Source organism: Artibeus jamaicensis, unplaced genomic scaffold (genome assembly GCF_021234435.1).
Source record: "Artibeus jamaicensis isolate MK-2021 breed Jamaican fruit bat unplaced genomic scaffold, CSHL_Jam_final contig_781, whole genome shotgun sequence".
In the NCBI taxonomy this organism is placed as follows: domain Eukaryota; kingdom Metazoa; phylum Chordata; class Mammalia; order Chiroptera; family Phyllostomidae; genus Artibeus; species Artibeus jamaicensis.
The window spans coordinates 4,882,489-4,897,410 of record NW_026521968.1 but is presented as its reverse complement, the minus strand read 5'-3'; the positions used below and the strand labels follow the sequence as shown (position 1 = coordinate 4,897,410).

The following is a 14,922-nucleotide window of genomic DNA, read 5'->3' as shown; positions in this document are numbered from 1 at the left end:
ACATTTGGGAGGTTAGGAAAGTTGCTATGCAGTTTCCTGAACTTTATCATGCTCCCCCCATCCCCAGCTTTTGCACAGACAGTTCCTGCTGCCCCAGATGCTTCTCCTTTCTCTTTGTTAGCTCTCATCTCTCTTGTTGTTCTCTGTTGGAATGACATAGCCCAGCAATCTGTTCTCTCTCAGGTCCGGCTTCAATGTCCCCTGCCCGCTCCCCCACCACCCCATTTCACCATCCAGGGCCAGCATAGGGTATTCCAATGTCCATTGGCTGGGCTGTATCTGCCGCTTAGGAAAGAAGATTAAAGCAAAGAACGTGCCCGTCTTGCTTCCAACTGAAGACCTGGCCCAGAGAAGGGCACTTGAGATATGTTTACTTATTTGGTGGGTGGAGGCAGGGAGACATATTTGAAACTGGACTTCATCTCTGGATACCTACAGACCATTCAAGGGTGGAATGCCACTTTCCTGGTTTTGATTCTCAATGCAGGTGAAGGAGAGAGCAATCCTATAGAATCCTCTGTAGCTCTCCATGTTGCTGTTCTAGAATCCAGGGTGGGGCCAAGAGGACATTAGGGCAGCATGCACTTGTCATCGACTAGTTGGCAAGCTCAGAGGGGAGGGCAGTCAAGGAGAAGGAGTTAGAAAGTCAAGGGGAAACTGCTACACCCTGAGCATGCCCCACCACATCCAGAAATACTATATAACTGAGAATTGGACTTTCTTGGCTGGCTGGCTCTTGAGCCTCCTCCAGGGAAAACATGCCATCCCCAGCCCCTTCACTGTTCACTCTTTGGAATGTTTGATACTTGTGACTTGTCTCACCTCTTGAAATGCAAGTCAGTATCTTGCCCATGAAGGAAGCTGGGCTGGCAAACCCAGGGGTTTCGAGCAAGCCCTCCCTCCCCTTTGGGAAAGATCATTCCTATTGGTCAGTTTGGTTCTAGAAGGATGCAAATGTGGAATCCAGCCCAGGCACTCAGATGCATAAACATGAGGTTCTCCTTAGGGCACAGCCCATCCTAGGAATTTCCCAACATTTATAGCACATGGCAGCGAGAGCTATAGATGAGTGACTCCTGAATGCATGGCAGGGTGTGGGTGCCAAGAAAGGGATGGCTGCAGGCAGGGTCCAAGGGAAGCCTCAGTAGTAACAGACACTGAATGAGATTTGTCCAGCAATATGCCCCACCTATACAGAAGGGGAGCCCTGAGCGCTCTCCTTCCTCCAGATCCAGGAAGGCAGTCAGCCTGGATTATTTTTATGGCAAAGCCCGCCCCCAAGGAGATGGGGTATTGAACATTGATCCTCAGACCTCCTTGTCTGGGTTGAGGTGGCAGGGTGATAGGGAGGACAGAAGGGGAGGTCATCATCAGCGATTTAAGAAGAAGGACTTGAGGCTCTGGAAGAACATAGACTTCTGTCTCTGCTTCTGTTTCTTTTTGATGATGGGCACCCACACCAGCCCGCACACCAGCATCATGAGTCCCAGGGACAGGAAGGCAGGCCCTATCATCTTGAGGGCTGTCAGGTACTTCTCAACCAGGTTCAGGGTGTAGGCCAAGCAGGTGATGACCACGCCGAAGAGGAGGATGGCGCCACCCACGGACATGGTGACGATGGGCTTGCGGTATATCTCCCACTTACTCCGGGGGGCGGTGGTCCAGACAGACTCACTTCGGGAGCTTATGCACAGGGAGCTGGCGGTCTGGCTGGGCAGCAGGTCCTTGGATTCTGGAGACTTCTCATCAATGTCCGGGGCTTTTGGGAGAGCCTCCATCGTCACAGCTCCTCAGGACTCAACACCTGGGACTTGCAACAGTTAGGAGCAAGAGCCAAGCCAAAGGGTTCCTCACATCCCCTTCCTGCTCCCAGCATCCGTCTCTAGCCGGCTGTCAGTGGAGGGCTATTCAGGGTTTTGGTGCTGAAGCCAGAAAGAAAATCAGATGAGAGCCACATAAAAAAGAAACCACTCAAGCCACTTTGTTGTTTTCTTGTGAGAGATAAATACTATATCATTTTAATCAACTGCTTTTAGTATTCAAAACAGGGCACAGTGGTGCCCATTAAGTAACCAAAATCAACAATTTATGCACTGGTATTTTCAAACTCAATCACTTTCTAGCTCTGTGATCTTCAGTGAGTTAATGTCTCTGTGCCTCAGTTTTCTTATCTATAAAATGGGGTGATACCACCACTTATTGGGTTTTCAAAAGAGCTCAATGAATTAAGACATGTGATGCATTATAACAATATCTGGCATATTGCAAGCTCTCCATAGATTGTGTCATTGTCCATTAGAGGAGTAGCTAGTGCAGGATCCTGTGTGTGCACATGTGTAATGTCTGCTGTGTGCCAGGTACAGCACTAAACCTTACAATGGGCCTGTGAGTTAAACATTCGTCCTGCTCCACAGAGGAGAAAGCAAAGCCTCAGAGAGGCCAAGCCATTTACCACAAGGTAAGGAACAGCCAGAGGCTGGATTAAACCATCTGCTCTTCTCTTAAAACACAAGGCTACACAGGGGCTGGAGAGCACTTTTTTCTTTTTTATCCTCACTCAAGGAGAAGCCCACTGTCGTGCAGAGAGGGGAAGGGAGGGAGGGAGATAGAGAGGGAGAGAAACACTGATGTAAGAGAGAAACATTAATCATCCTGCCCCTCTACTGCCCCAAGGTTGCAGGAGACTGAAGCTTCAACCTTAGTAGGCAAGTGTCCTGACCAGGAATTGAACCTGTGACCTTTTGGTTTGTGGGATGATGCTCCAACCAACCTTGCCACACTGGCCAGGACTGGAGAACAGTCCTGCAGCAGTCCTCCAGCACACACAGATTTTATGGGCTTTGTCAGCATAGCTTTGTCAGGTTCAGAGCATGACCTTCTAATAGCTAAATGGCCCTTTTCCCCATCGCCCATGTGAATTGCATCAGAGTCCCACCTTCTGGTTCTTAAGCCTGCCATGGTACGGAATCAAGCATACCTGCCTGTTCCAGTTTCTCACCCAGAGCCCATCTGTGTGCCTCTCGGTCTCCAGAGCCCTCTCACCCCCTAGTCCCGTAGGGAGGCTGGTGGTCCCCTATGCAGGGCAATTTTAGAGCTGCTGAGAAGCACCACTCACCTGCCAAATCCTCCCCCAGAACCACGGTGGGATTAAAACCTTTCATTACACAATCAGAAATTGTGGGTTCAAGTGCAAATGCCTATATATTTGCAATGAGGCAATAAGAGATTAATAATTTTAGATACTCCCCTGATACTCAGTACCTTCTGTGTGGGAAAGACAGGGGAGGCCAGGCCCCAACCTGGAGGTCGGCACCAAGCCGTCACCCTGACTCACCTTTGAGTTGTCTCCAGGAGCAGTGATCTGTGCCCCAGGGATTCTGTACAGCTTTAAGCAAATGAGTAAGTGACGGATCACATCCTTTCTGACCTCTGCCTTTCCCACTACACCCCTCCCTCTCTCCTCTCTCTCTCTCCCTCCCTCCTGCTGATCACTAACAATAAATCCAGCTTTCCTTACAACACTGCTCACACAAACTCAGTCCCCCCAGAGGGACCCTGCAGCCTCCCCTGTATGCTCAGGGGGTCACTGTGTTTGGGGTTCATGCTGGCCACCCTGTGTCCCTGTCTCCTGAATCCACCAACTCTCTCACTGTGTTCTGCAGGCCCCTGCCTGCCTAGGGGAACATACCCCAAGCATCGCCCTCTGTAGCCTCTGCTCCTTCTCTCTCCTGACTGACTCTGATGGTCCTGGGCCCTGGCCTTGGCTCCCTTCCTCCTCCAGGTTTCCTGGCCTCTTCCTCTGACCTCTTCCTCCACATTTCCTACTGGGCTACCTCAGGCCCCACTCAAATCAGCGTTTACTAACATCCCTCCTGTGAGTGGGGTGGGAGATATCTCTCGCCACAGCAAAAAATTTATTGGGGAAGAAAATTAGGCTATTCTTCCCAGTCACAAAAGATCCCCATTACACACCCCGAAAAGAGTGAGAGCTAGACCCAAATATGGAGGGGGAGCATTTTTGGACACTACTGTGCCAGTGCTGGGTGAAAGACAGCTGGGGGTGAAGGAGGAGGCTCTGCAGCTGGTGGCCCGCACCCTCTGAATCTGCAGTTGCTTCCCCACCAAGGCCCTTCCACACCTACATGTTTCCTTTAGTGAACAGGTTCTCCTTCAACACTTCCTACAATGGGAATTTCAAACCCATCCCCCATCACCCACCCCTGCCACCCTCCCAAGAACTCAGGCCTGAACCAAGGGGGATAGTGTCCCCACTCTCCCCAAAGCACATTGCTTCCTGTTTTTGGAACAGTGGTTATAAATGGGGCCTCCCCTCTGACGGGGAGGGAGCAGGAATTGTCAGACGGCTATGCTTTCAGAAAGCAGATATTCACATTCGTATGGAGAGGACCCTTGGATTTCTGCTTCAGAAGACTGGAAAACACGAGGGATGTGCTTTGTGAGTACAGACGCCAGGTGTTCATCTCCCTTTCAGCCCCGCGGTGTATTTGCATAAGCTAAATAGTCAGTTTAAAGTGACTTTCCCCCTGTGGGCTCGGGTAGCCGGAATTGGTGTGGGTTATTGCGACCGGTTTCTCAGGTGGGCGTTGGGACGTCTTCGGTCGGTTTTCTCTCAGAGGCCGTTTCCACCGCTTTGCTGCGAAGACCCAGACCAGACATGGCTGTGTAGTCTCGGGGGAATGGAGGGCGGGGCCGGTTCGCAGCTGTGCCAGAGGAGGGCTGGGCTGAGTCAGGAGGGAATACTGCCAGAGAGCTACCCTCGGGTTGGGTGGCCCTGGCATCCCGGACAGGAGGTGGCCACCAGGCTGCAGGACCTCTCTGCAGGGACCATGGATTCCTGGACTGCCAGCGAGCGAGATGGGACTGACTGGAGCTCGCTGGAAGCACCTCTCACACGCTCTTTGGCCCTGCGAGGAGGTCGTCCCTCTCTTCCCATTTCGTAAGGGCAGAGACTGAGGACTGAGGAGATTTAGGAGCAGGCTGAAGTGCCTCATTTCCTACGTTGCTGGACTGGGGTTCAGGCCAAGTTCTTTGGATGCAGAACTCCTTGCACAGAGTGCACTTGTCTGGATGAGTCACCAGGGTCCTCAGCTAGGAGAATGTCCAAATTTTTCACTTCTGGGGCTTCATTCTGAAGTTAACTAACCTCCTATGTTGTATGGGGTGGCCTAGATAAATAATTGCATAGTGACTCACAATGGGGCAGTGATTTTCAACCCGCATGCCATAAGAATTTTTAAAACATGTAATACATGACCATTTAGTCAGGGGCACTGACCTCTTTTCCCCTAGACTATCCAAAAAATGGCAACAGGCAACAGGACAATAGCCATCTGATGTGAATGAATCAAAATTATACCTATTTTTTGTCAGATTGGCAAAAAATACAATATATTTTTGGTGTGCAGCAGATTTTTTAGTAATTAATGTGTGCCATGAAATGACAAAGGTTGAAAATCACTCAGTAGGGAAATAAGAACACTGTTTTTAAGTTTTTTATAGTGTTACATTTGTTTATTTAAAGGACTATTTTTACTCCGAGATTATGCCCTTCCTCCTTGCTTGGCATTGCTTCCTTTTATGAAATGACCGCTGGAAGCTGCGATCATTGGTTTTGTTAGTCTCTGCATTTGCTTAGCTAAAAGGCTGGCCGTCCTGGGTAGATGTCTGTCTACCTGCTGTTCACATACCTACTATCTATCTGCCTATCTACATTTTTAACTTGTCATCTAAATTGTAATGGCCCATGAAATCCCAAAGAATGGGAACCTTCAATTTAGTTGACTTACTTGGGAAGAGGTGTGTTCTTAGAACAGTGAATGATCAGGCGGGGCAGGGCTATGGGATGAACCCTGTGGTGGGAAAAATCACCTTCTGTCACAGGCCCAGCATGTGGCAGGAAGATCCAGGTCTGTGACATCAGAGAGATGGCTGTTTGAATCGGTTTGCCTCCTCGAAACTCTGGGACTTTGGGCAGGTTACTTCCCACCCCTGAGACCTATGAGCACCACGCATAAAGTGGGGACAAGAGAGTATCTGTCTTGCCAGGTTACAATGACTATCAAATTTCACAAAACACTACTGCATTGTGTGACACATTATAGGTGTTCAAGAAATGGCTCTGGTTGCTATCATAGGTAGTTTTTTCCCTGGTCCCTGTTTTCTCACCTGTAGAATAAAGAAGTTGGGCTGAGGGATTTCTAAAGCTATTTTAAATAGGGTTGTGGGTGGTGAATCAAATGTGAATTCTGAGACTCCAGGCTTCCTGAAAATCCCCAGGTAGGGGGCAGTGTGAGTTTTATAACTTTTAATTAAAATCCTAAGATCCTATTCTTCTGATACCTGAGTTTCTTGACAGTGGCACTGTTGACGTTTTGGGCCCATGCTCTTTGTTGTAGGGGCCTTCCTGTGCATTGTTGGATATTGAGTAACATTCCTGGCCTCTACCCGCCAGACACCAGTAGCACTTCCTCACTTTCAGTCTTAATTATCAAAAATGTCTCTAGACATTGCCTCATGTCCCCTGGGGACAAACTCATTCTGGTGAAAAATCTTGCTGCAGGTTGGCCTTTACCCACTCTCCTTGCTTGTACACTGCCTCTGGGCCCAGGCTGGGTTCACTCCCCTGCACTTAGCAGTGTCCCATGGTGCACAGACCAGCCCTTAGCAGGTGCTCCAAGGTCTTGACCTGCACGCTGCAGCTCTGTGAGGGGCCTGGCAACACCTGGGGAGCAGGTCCCGTGAGAAGAACCAGGATTTCGAGTTTGAGTTCTGTTGCTGTTCCGTTGAGTTCCGGGGGTTTGGTTTGAATGTGTCAGAGTGTTCCTAACTCCCAGGTTTGGGTTGAGTTGCCCACCCAGAACCTCAGTGTGTGACCTGAATTTAAAATAAGGGCCTTTGCAGGTGTGATTAAGGTAAAGATCTCCAGGTGAGAGACAGCGGGAAGCCAGAGCTATTGGGCCTCTTAAATGAACCACACATTTGAATGTTGGCTCAGTCTTTTGGGAAGCAGTTTCAGAAAGGAGACTCAATAGGTTTCTCTCCTGGAGGCCAAGTCTGGAGTGTCAGGAGGCAGATCTAGTGGGTGGAGCTCACTTGTCACACACAACTTCTAGGGGTGGGCAGGCTGCAACTGAGATGGTACAGCCAGAAGAGTGACAACTGCACACAGAAAAACATGCACAAGTCTCCACACAGGACGATGGACAATGAAAGCCAGGCACATTTCCATTTATGTAGAATTACATTTACATAAAATGAGACTTCATTTAAATAAAATTCAAAAACCTGTAAGATGACTGATGCTATTGGTGGTTGGGATCGTGGTTACCTTTGGTGGGTGGGGGAAGCATCTGAAAGCAGGGGTGCATAGAGACGTTTGGAGTGCAGGTGATATTCTGACTCTTGGTCTGACTACAGCTGGTGGTGTGGGCGTGTACTATTTGAGCTTTATACTTTTGATATTACCACTTTCCTGTGTGTATGTTTAACATCAATAAAATGTTTAAACAAAGATAATTAAAAGTTATAACTACATGCAGTATGTTCCTTTCTTTAGATTGTGACTAGAACAAACCAATAGCACAAAGACATTTTGGGATATTTTTAGGGAAGTTTGAATATGGATTGGGTATTAGATGACATTAAGGATTTAAAATTGGTATTCAGTATGATGATATTGTGGACACATAAGAAAGCATCTTTATAGACATCGAGATGCATTTTGAAACAACATCCAGGGATGAAATGTTGTGATGCCATGATCCACAGGAAAATATCAAACTTTAAATCAAACATGACAAAATTATAATTATTGTGCCTAGATGATGAATATATGGAAGTTCATTATATTACTATCTCTGCTTTTATGTATGTTTGTGAATGTATATAATAAGTGAGAGGCCGAATTTGCAGACAGACAATGGTCAGACTATATCTAAAAATGGGAGTCCAACCCATAATCGGCAGCAACCAGCCCAGGAAACCAACTCCCACTGTACAGTTACCGGAGCAGGAAGTCCGCCTTCTATCTGTAAGTCAGACTTGCGGGAAGGCAGACTGCTGTCTCTACCAACCAGCCAGTAAGCCAGACAACAACCAAGCACAACTCCCTTTTGACAAATGCACTGAAGTGATTTAATGGGGACAAGAAAGTCATTTCAGCAAATGGAGATAGAACAACTGGATGTTCACATGAGAACAAAATGAGACTTCACTTCACACCATCAGCAAATATAATTTCAAGATGAACCATGGACATAACTTGAACAGAAACATAAAACTATAAAGCTGTTAGGAAAAAATAGAGGAGAATATCTTTGTTGACTTGAAGGCAGGCAAAATTTTTTAGGACAGAGAAGATAATAACCAAGAGAGAAGAAATAAATCAATGCATTAGATTTCATCATAATTGAAAACTCCTACTCATTAAACCTACTAAGAAGAAAATGAGTAGGCAAGCTATGGACTGAGAGGAAACTTTTTCAAAATATGTATTTGTTAAAGGATCTGTATCTGGAATATACATGAACTACTACATTTCATTAATAAAAACACAAACGAACAGGCCAATTTAAAAAATTGGCAAACAATTTGGACAGACCCATTTCAAAGGAAGACAAATAATGAACAAAAAACCCATGATCTGGTGTGGCTCAGCAGATTGAGTGCCAGTCTGAGAACCAAAGGGTTGCCAGTTCGATTCCCAGTCAGGGCACATGCCTGTGTTTTGGGGCAGGTCCCCAGGTGGGGGTTGCATGAGAAGCAACCACACATTGATGTTTCTCTCCCTGTCTTTCTCCCTCCCTCCCCTTTCCTCTAAAAAATAAATAAATAAAATATTTTTAAAGAAAAGAAACCCATGAAAAAGTGCTTGAAGTGGATATTCAGCAACAAAAAAGTGCTAATCAAAACTACAATGAGATACAGCCACACGTTCACTGGAATGATTAAAATGTAAGAACCTCACAGTATCAAACAGCGAGATGTGGTACGAGGGCTCCTACACACTGTTGGTGGGAATGCGTAATGATGCTGCCACTTTGGTAAAAGGTTTGGCAGTTTCCCGTGAGGTTAATCATGTACCTATCCTTCGACCCAGCAATTCTACTCCTAAATTTTTTTTGGTTCAAGAGAAATGAAAACCAGTGTCCATACATGACTTATTTATGGATATTCATAGCAGCTTTAGCCATAGTAGCCCAATCCAGAAAACAACCCAAATGTCCATGAGCAAAAGAAAAGATAAACATCACAACAGAATATTATTAAACAACAAAAAGGAACTCATTTTTGACACACACATAACATGGATGAGTATCATAAATATGCTGCATGAAAGAAGTGAGACATAAAATAGTCCATACAGTGTAGGCTTCCCATTCCTGAATGTTCTAAGAACTAATCTAAGATGACAAAACTCAAATAGTGGTTGTAAATGTGGGAGGAACTCACCAGGATTTTCTGAGGTTGACAAAAATGTTCTGTCTCCTGGTGTTGATGTGGAGTATATGAAGGACCCATTTGTTAATATGGTTCACTAAAATTTCTGCATTTCTATGTGTGTAAATTATATACCAGGAAAAAAAATGGTAAAAATGTTAATAATAGCTGAGTGAGTTAGTGTGGGCAGCAGGTGGAAGTATAGCTAAGCAAAGGATAGCAAACTATTGATAATGGTTGAAGCCATCTGATGAAACATAGGGACCCAGGGTAGGCGTATGGGCAAAAAACACATTACCTCAGAAAAGCAAAATAAGGGTGTGGGTAGGGGTGAAGTGACCCAGAAGAGGGTAAAGATGTTAAAGGGAAATCTGTAGGGTGAGGAGTCACCTGACTCTTATGAGAAAGACTGTATAACTAATTCTGAGGAAGAGAAGATCTTGAAAAAAGAGAAGGTGCTTCTTGGAGAAATTGTGAGCTGGGGACAGAGAATAAAGATGGAGATGGAGAGAGAGATGGAGGTAGAGATGGGGATGGGAAGAAGGTGGAGATAGGGATGGGGATGATGATGGGGCTGGAGGTGGTAATGGAGGTGGAGATAGAAGCGGAGATGGGGATGGAGATGGAGGTGGGGGTGGGGATGGGGATGAAGATGGAGATGGGAGGAGATGGAGGTGGAGATGGGGATGGGGATGGAGATGGAGGTAGAAATGAGGATGGAGGTGGGGATGAGGATGTGGATGGGGATGGAATGGAAATGGAGAGAGAGAGGGATGGAGGAGGGGATAGAATAATCAGAATTTTACTTTTTCTACCTTGTCTTTGGAAAGATACCATCCCTTGAAGGGAAACACAGATTTTCATGGTCCCCAGGCAGAGCAAAGAATGGGTTTGATAGGCAAAGGAACTCAGTATTGCAAGAGAGGGACCCATGGGCCTGTCTCTTAATTCCATTAGCACTGGTCCATTTATCTATCATGCTTTTGTATTTGCTGCTTACTTGGAGATCCTGCCTACTTACTACTTACGTTGTTTCAGTTTGTGTTGACCTTCTATCCACCAGCTTGCTAATCAGCTCTCAGCTAGCAGCATTCACCAGTACTGCAACAAACACTTTTCAAGCGACTCCTGTGTGCTACCCTCTGCTCAACGGGGAGCTACAGACACTAAGACAGTGTTCTTCCCCACAGAGGAGCTCAAGGCGTGCCCATTTCCTTGCTCAGCATACACGTTCACTTACTCACTGGTATCTCTGAGAAATGAGGTGAAGAGATGTCTCAAACGAGAGGGAAGAAAATTGGCAGGGAAATTTTGGGTTTTCCTCAGGCACTCATACATTCATCCCCAACACAGGATTCAGTTGTGTGGGGAATACACAAGCTGGTGAGCAATGAGTGTCCAAGATAATAAGGACCCAACACTTTTCCTTGGATGGATTCTTGAGCGTCTGAAATGCACCACTTAATGGGAGCAGCAGCTGAAAGTGAAGCAAGTGAAGTACTACCCTGGAGGTGACCATATATGAGTCTGCACAGCACCAGGAGCCCTTCATCGCCTCCCAGGTTGCAGGAGGGCTGGGCTGGGGCTTCCTCAAATTCCAGTGCTCTTCACAGGTAGCTCGGTGCTTTTCTGAGGCCAGGGCTCAGCAAGCACTTGTTAAATGATTCAGTAAGTAGTGGAGCCGTGGCAGGAGCGTTCTTCAGGGCAACTGTCCCAAGTCACCCTGCCTGCTTCTTCTCACCCAGTTGTCAACGATACCCTGTGGTGATGGAGTGAGGTGGTAGGATGGAACTGGCTAACAAGGGCACATGAGAAGCAGCTATAAGAAGCCAGCCCCCTCCTCTTCTCCTTCTTGGCCTCTAAGGCCTTGCCAAGACTGGCTGCCTTCTGGCGGATGTTCTCGAAGTCACTAAACTACCCGGAGCAGCTTCTCCAAAGCAGAAGAGACTGTGTGTCAGGGAGGGCTGACACTTTTCACACAATAATAGTAGCTGCCATTTACCAGGCTCTTACTATGGCCTGGGGACCATGCTGCATGCTTTTTTCTGGATGGCCTCAGCTACTCTTCCAGCTACTCTCCTTGAGCAAGGGACAATTAGTACCCCATTTTGCCAGGGAGGAAACTGAGAATCGCAGAGCTTAAATGACTTGCTCAAAGTTACCCAGCAGGCGAGCGGTGAACTGGGATCTGAAGGGGAGTTTGGAGCCTGTCTGTTCTAGTTTATCCTGCTCTCTGTTGGGACACTTCTGATTTTTGTTTCAAACTGGGGAGCCAGTGAGTGGGGAGAACACTAGCAAAGGGGCCCTGGCAGTGAACAGAGTTTAAGTGGTGGCTGCCAGGGGTGGGGAGCAAGGCCCAGGACTGCTGAATGCAGCTGCTGAGGAAATGAGGGCTCCAGCTGGGGCCTGGAGTTGAGGCCAGGAGAGCAGCAAAAGGCCTGTGACGGAGCGGCCACAAAGTCACCCCACCATCATCCCACGGAGCACCAAAGGCCTGATCCACACGGCCTTCTTATGTGGGCATCTCTTTCAATCCTCATGGCTCTAAGCTGGGGGTACTGTCAGTATCATCCCCATTTCACAGATTAGGAAACCGAGACTCAGAGTGGCTGGACCCCAAATCCAGGTCTTGTCTAGACAATTTCTACCATGCTGCACCAGGATGGAGCTCTGTCGGTTCCCCTGTCTTTTTATTCACTGTCCCCTGCCCACTGTCCTGCCTCCCCTCTGTCTGCACACCTTCTTCAGAACCCATTCCATGGCCCCTTCCCTGCCCCATCCTCCCTGGAAGCTGATAAAACACCATCAATATTAATAGGTTGCCAGACTTAGCAATAAAGTGACAAGATGCCCAGTTATATTTGCATTTCAGATAAACAACGGGTGGTTTTTTCCATATAAGAATGTTCCAAAGGTTGCATGGTACGTACTTATATTAAACATTTATTTATTGTTTAGGAGAAGTTTGAACTTAACTGGCATCTTTGTAACATGCCTTGCAACCCCGAAATTCTAAGAGTCCTGCTGTGCTTGGGGCTGGTGTTATCTGCCCCTTCCAGGCTTCTCCTCCCCAACGGGAGTGAACTATTCTGGGAATTGCAAGGACCAGAGCCCAGGAGAGGGAGGGTAGGCACGGCTTCTGCAGGGAGCCTGGGCCCAGAGAGCAGGGCCTGTTGGAGGAGAGGGGAACAGGCCACAGGGTAGAAATAACACGGTTCACTGTTCCTGAGAAAGTCCCAAGGTGTGTTTCTTTTCTAATTCCTGAGACGAGGAGGGTCTTGCTCTTTCCCCAGTGGAGCCACATGCCCCACCACACTGCCAGTTTGAGTCTCTGCCCTCCCTCAACAGGACACAGAGTTGGTGACCGCCACTCTCTGATAAAGGTGAGTGGGGCCCAGTGCCTGAGCTGATAAGACAGAGGCCAGAGCACTTCGAAGTACACTGCTTCTGTCACCAGGGCACAGCCACTATCTGTCACCTGCTCACAGACCTCCTTGGAAGGGGAGTTCTCCGGAGGTCGTGCTCAGCCTAGACAGTGCCACTCACCTCCACCCCTTGCAGCCAGAGCCCAGGCCCTGCCTGGTGACAAGGTGGGAGAATAGCTCAGGTGATGAGGTCTGTGTTTACCCAGGTACACGTCCCTGTCCCCGAGGCATGGTCACCCACGTTTCCCCTTCCTGAGGCAAAGAGTCCAGCTCGCATGCTACACTGTTTTCCTGGTACCTCCCCAGGCAGCTGCCACACCTGTGGCAGAGAGGGACGGCTTACACCAGGGTCTGATAGGGGATACCCAGGGGGACAGGCTGGGTCTGAGGTCCCGCCCATTAACTCTGAAGGCCAGGCTGGCCTTAAATTTCAATGTCTGGCTTTTTTGCTCCTGCCTCTGACCAGGTTTGGGGAAGCGTTAAGGCCCAGCCCTTGCTCCCAGTGACTGCCAAGGGTGAAGGCTGGAAGCTCGTTTCCAGGGGCAGAGTAGGGGCAGTCCTGCCTCCCCTGCCACCACTCTCTGCCAGGGTTGTCACTGAGCAGTCTCCTCCTGCCTGAAGGCTGCTGGTTCTCCCCCTCCCAAGGCGCAACCCCCTCTCCCTTGCCTGTCATTCACTTTGCCTTCCAACTCTGGTTCAAAGACAGCACACTCAAAACAAAGTTAAAACCAGCTTGTTACTCCAGGGAGATGGAAGGAAGGGCAGAGGGGACAAATCCCCTCTTACTTACTGTGCTATGGTCCTGGGGGAGAGTGGGGGACCTGGGAGTCACACGGCCTGCGTGGGGAGGAGACCAGCAATGACTGTGTGCCCAAGTTCTTCATCCCAGCCAGAGTCCTGGAGTCCGGTGTGCTGAGAATCCCAGCCACTGAGCAGGCTCCAGTAGGGATGAGCTCACCAGGATGTGGGCTAATGGGTTAACCCTTTGCAGGCTGCTGGCACAAGCACTAGGAATGTGGCTTCGCCTTAGCTCTGTTTGGCCACTGTTAGATGAATATTATTAAAAATTAATGAAGCTTCTCTGCAGTCTGCCTTTGAGTTTTGGTGGAATGTGCATTAGGCCAATGCCTGGGCAGGGCTGCTTTTCCTGACCTGGGCTCGGGACCTGGGAGACCTGGAGTCTCTGGGTTGGTGGGGTGTGTGAAGGAGAGGATGGTGGGGATGGGCTGATGAAGTGTGGGTTACTCAGAGGCTATGCTAGCTCTGCCTACTACAGGCCTTGACCATGAGAGCTGGGAACTTTACTCTGGTTGTTGGAGAGGCCCAGTGCAAAAACGGTTCCCTGGTTCCAAAAACGGCAACCTCTGAGAACTACCCCAGGCCTGTAAGTGGGCGCCCCATGTGGCAAAATACCAGAAGCCCACAGTGGAAGGTAAGGTAAGCATGAAGGTCCCTACTCCCCACCAGGCCCAGACAGCTCTGAATTGGGGGCAAAGCTGTGTGCTCAGCCTTGCTTCTCACTTCTATCCTGATGATGGCCCTGTCATTTTTCATATGATGGTGATAAGAGAATAATAAAAACCGTTGCACTGGTGGGAAAGGGGTTTCCATCTCCATGAACAGGTATCAAACTGTGCTCATGGAAGCTGGGTGTGAGGCACTGAGTGGCCCATTCTCCAGATGCCAACAAAGTTGCCCAAGATCCTGAAAGCCAAGCTGGCCCTGCCCTTCTCCACCTTGACTTGAGAAAGGGAGACCCTGGGGCTTTTCACTGGTTGTGAGCCAGGGGGTGAGGGTGGTCCTGGTTGCTGGTCACATACCTGGGGCCTCCTCTGCAGTCCACAGGGGCGGCTCTCCCGGGAGTGATCCAGGGACCCCGGGGCCAAGGAAGGAGGGCGTTTCTCCCATCTCTGGCATCTTGATTTCTGTACTTGTGAAACAAACAGGAAACTTCCAGACTGGGGTGGCCCTGCAGAGGCTGATGTGTGATAAATGGCTAGGGAAACAGGCAGCTAACAGGTCTGGCCTGTCCGTGGTG

At 48.6% G+C, this 14,922-nt stretch overlaps 1 protein-coding gene across 1 annotated transcript; it reads right to left on the bottom strand.

Moving 5' to 3' along the window:
* Window positions 1-615: 615 nt before the first annotated feature.
* On the bottom strand, window positions 616-13,728 carry PIRT (phosphoinositide interacting regulator of transient receptor potential channels). The gene is made up of 2 exons (XM_053672636.1): window positions 13,675-13,728; window positions 616-1,922 (listed from the first exon to the last, which is right to left on the bottom strand). Exon 2 carries the CDS (start codon window positions 1,776-1,778, stop codon window positions 1,371-1,373), a length of 408 nt encoding a protein of 135 aa, XP_053528611.1. The 5' UTR covers window positions 1,779-1,922; window positions 13,675-13,728; the 3' UTR covers window positions 616-1,370.
* Window positions 13,729-14,922: the final 1,194 nt, after the last annotated feature.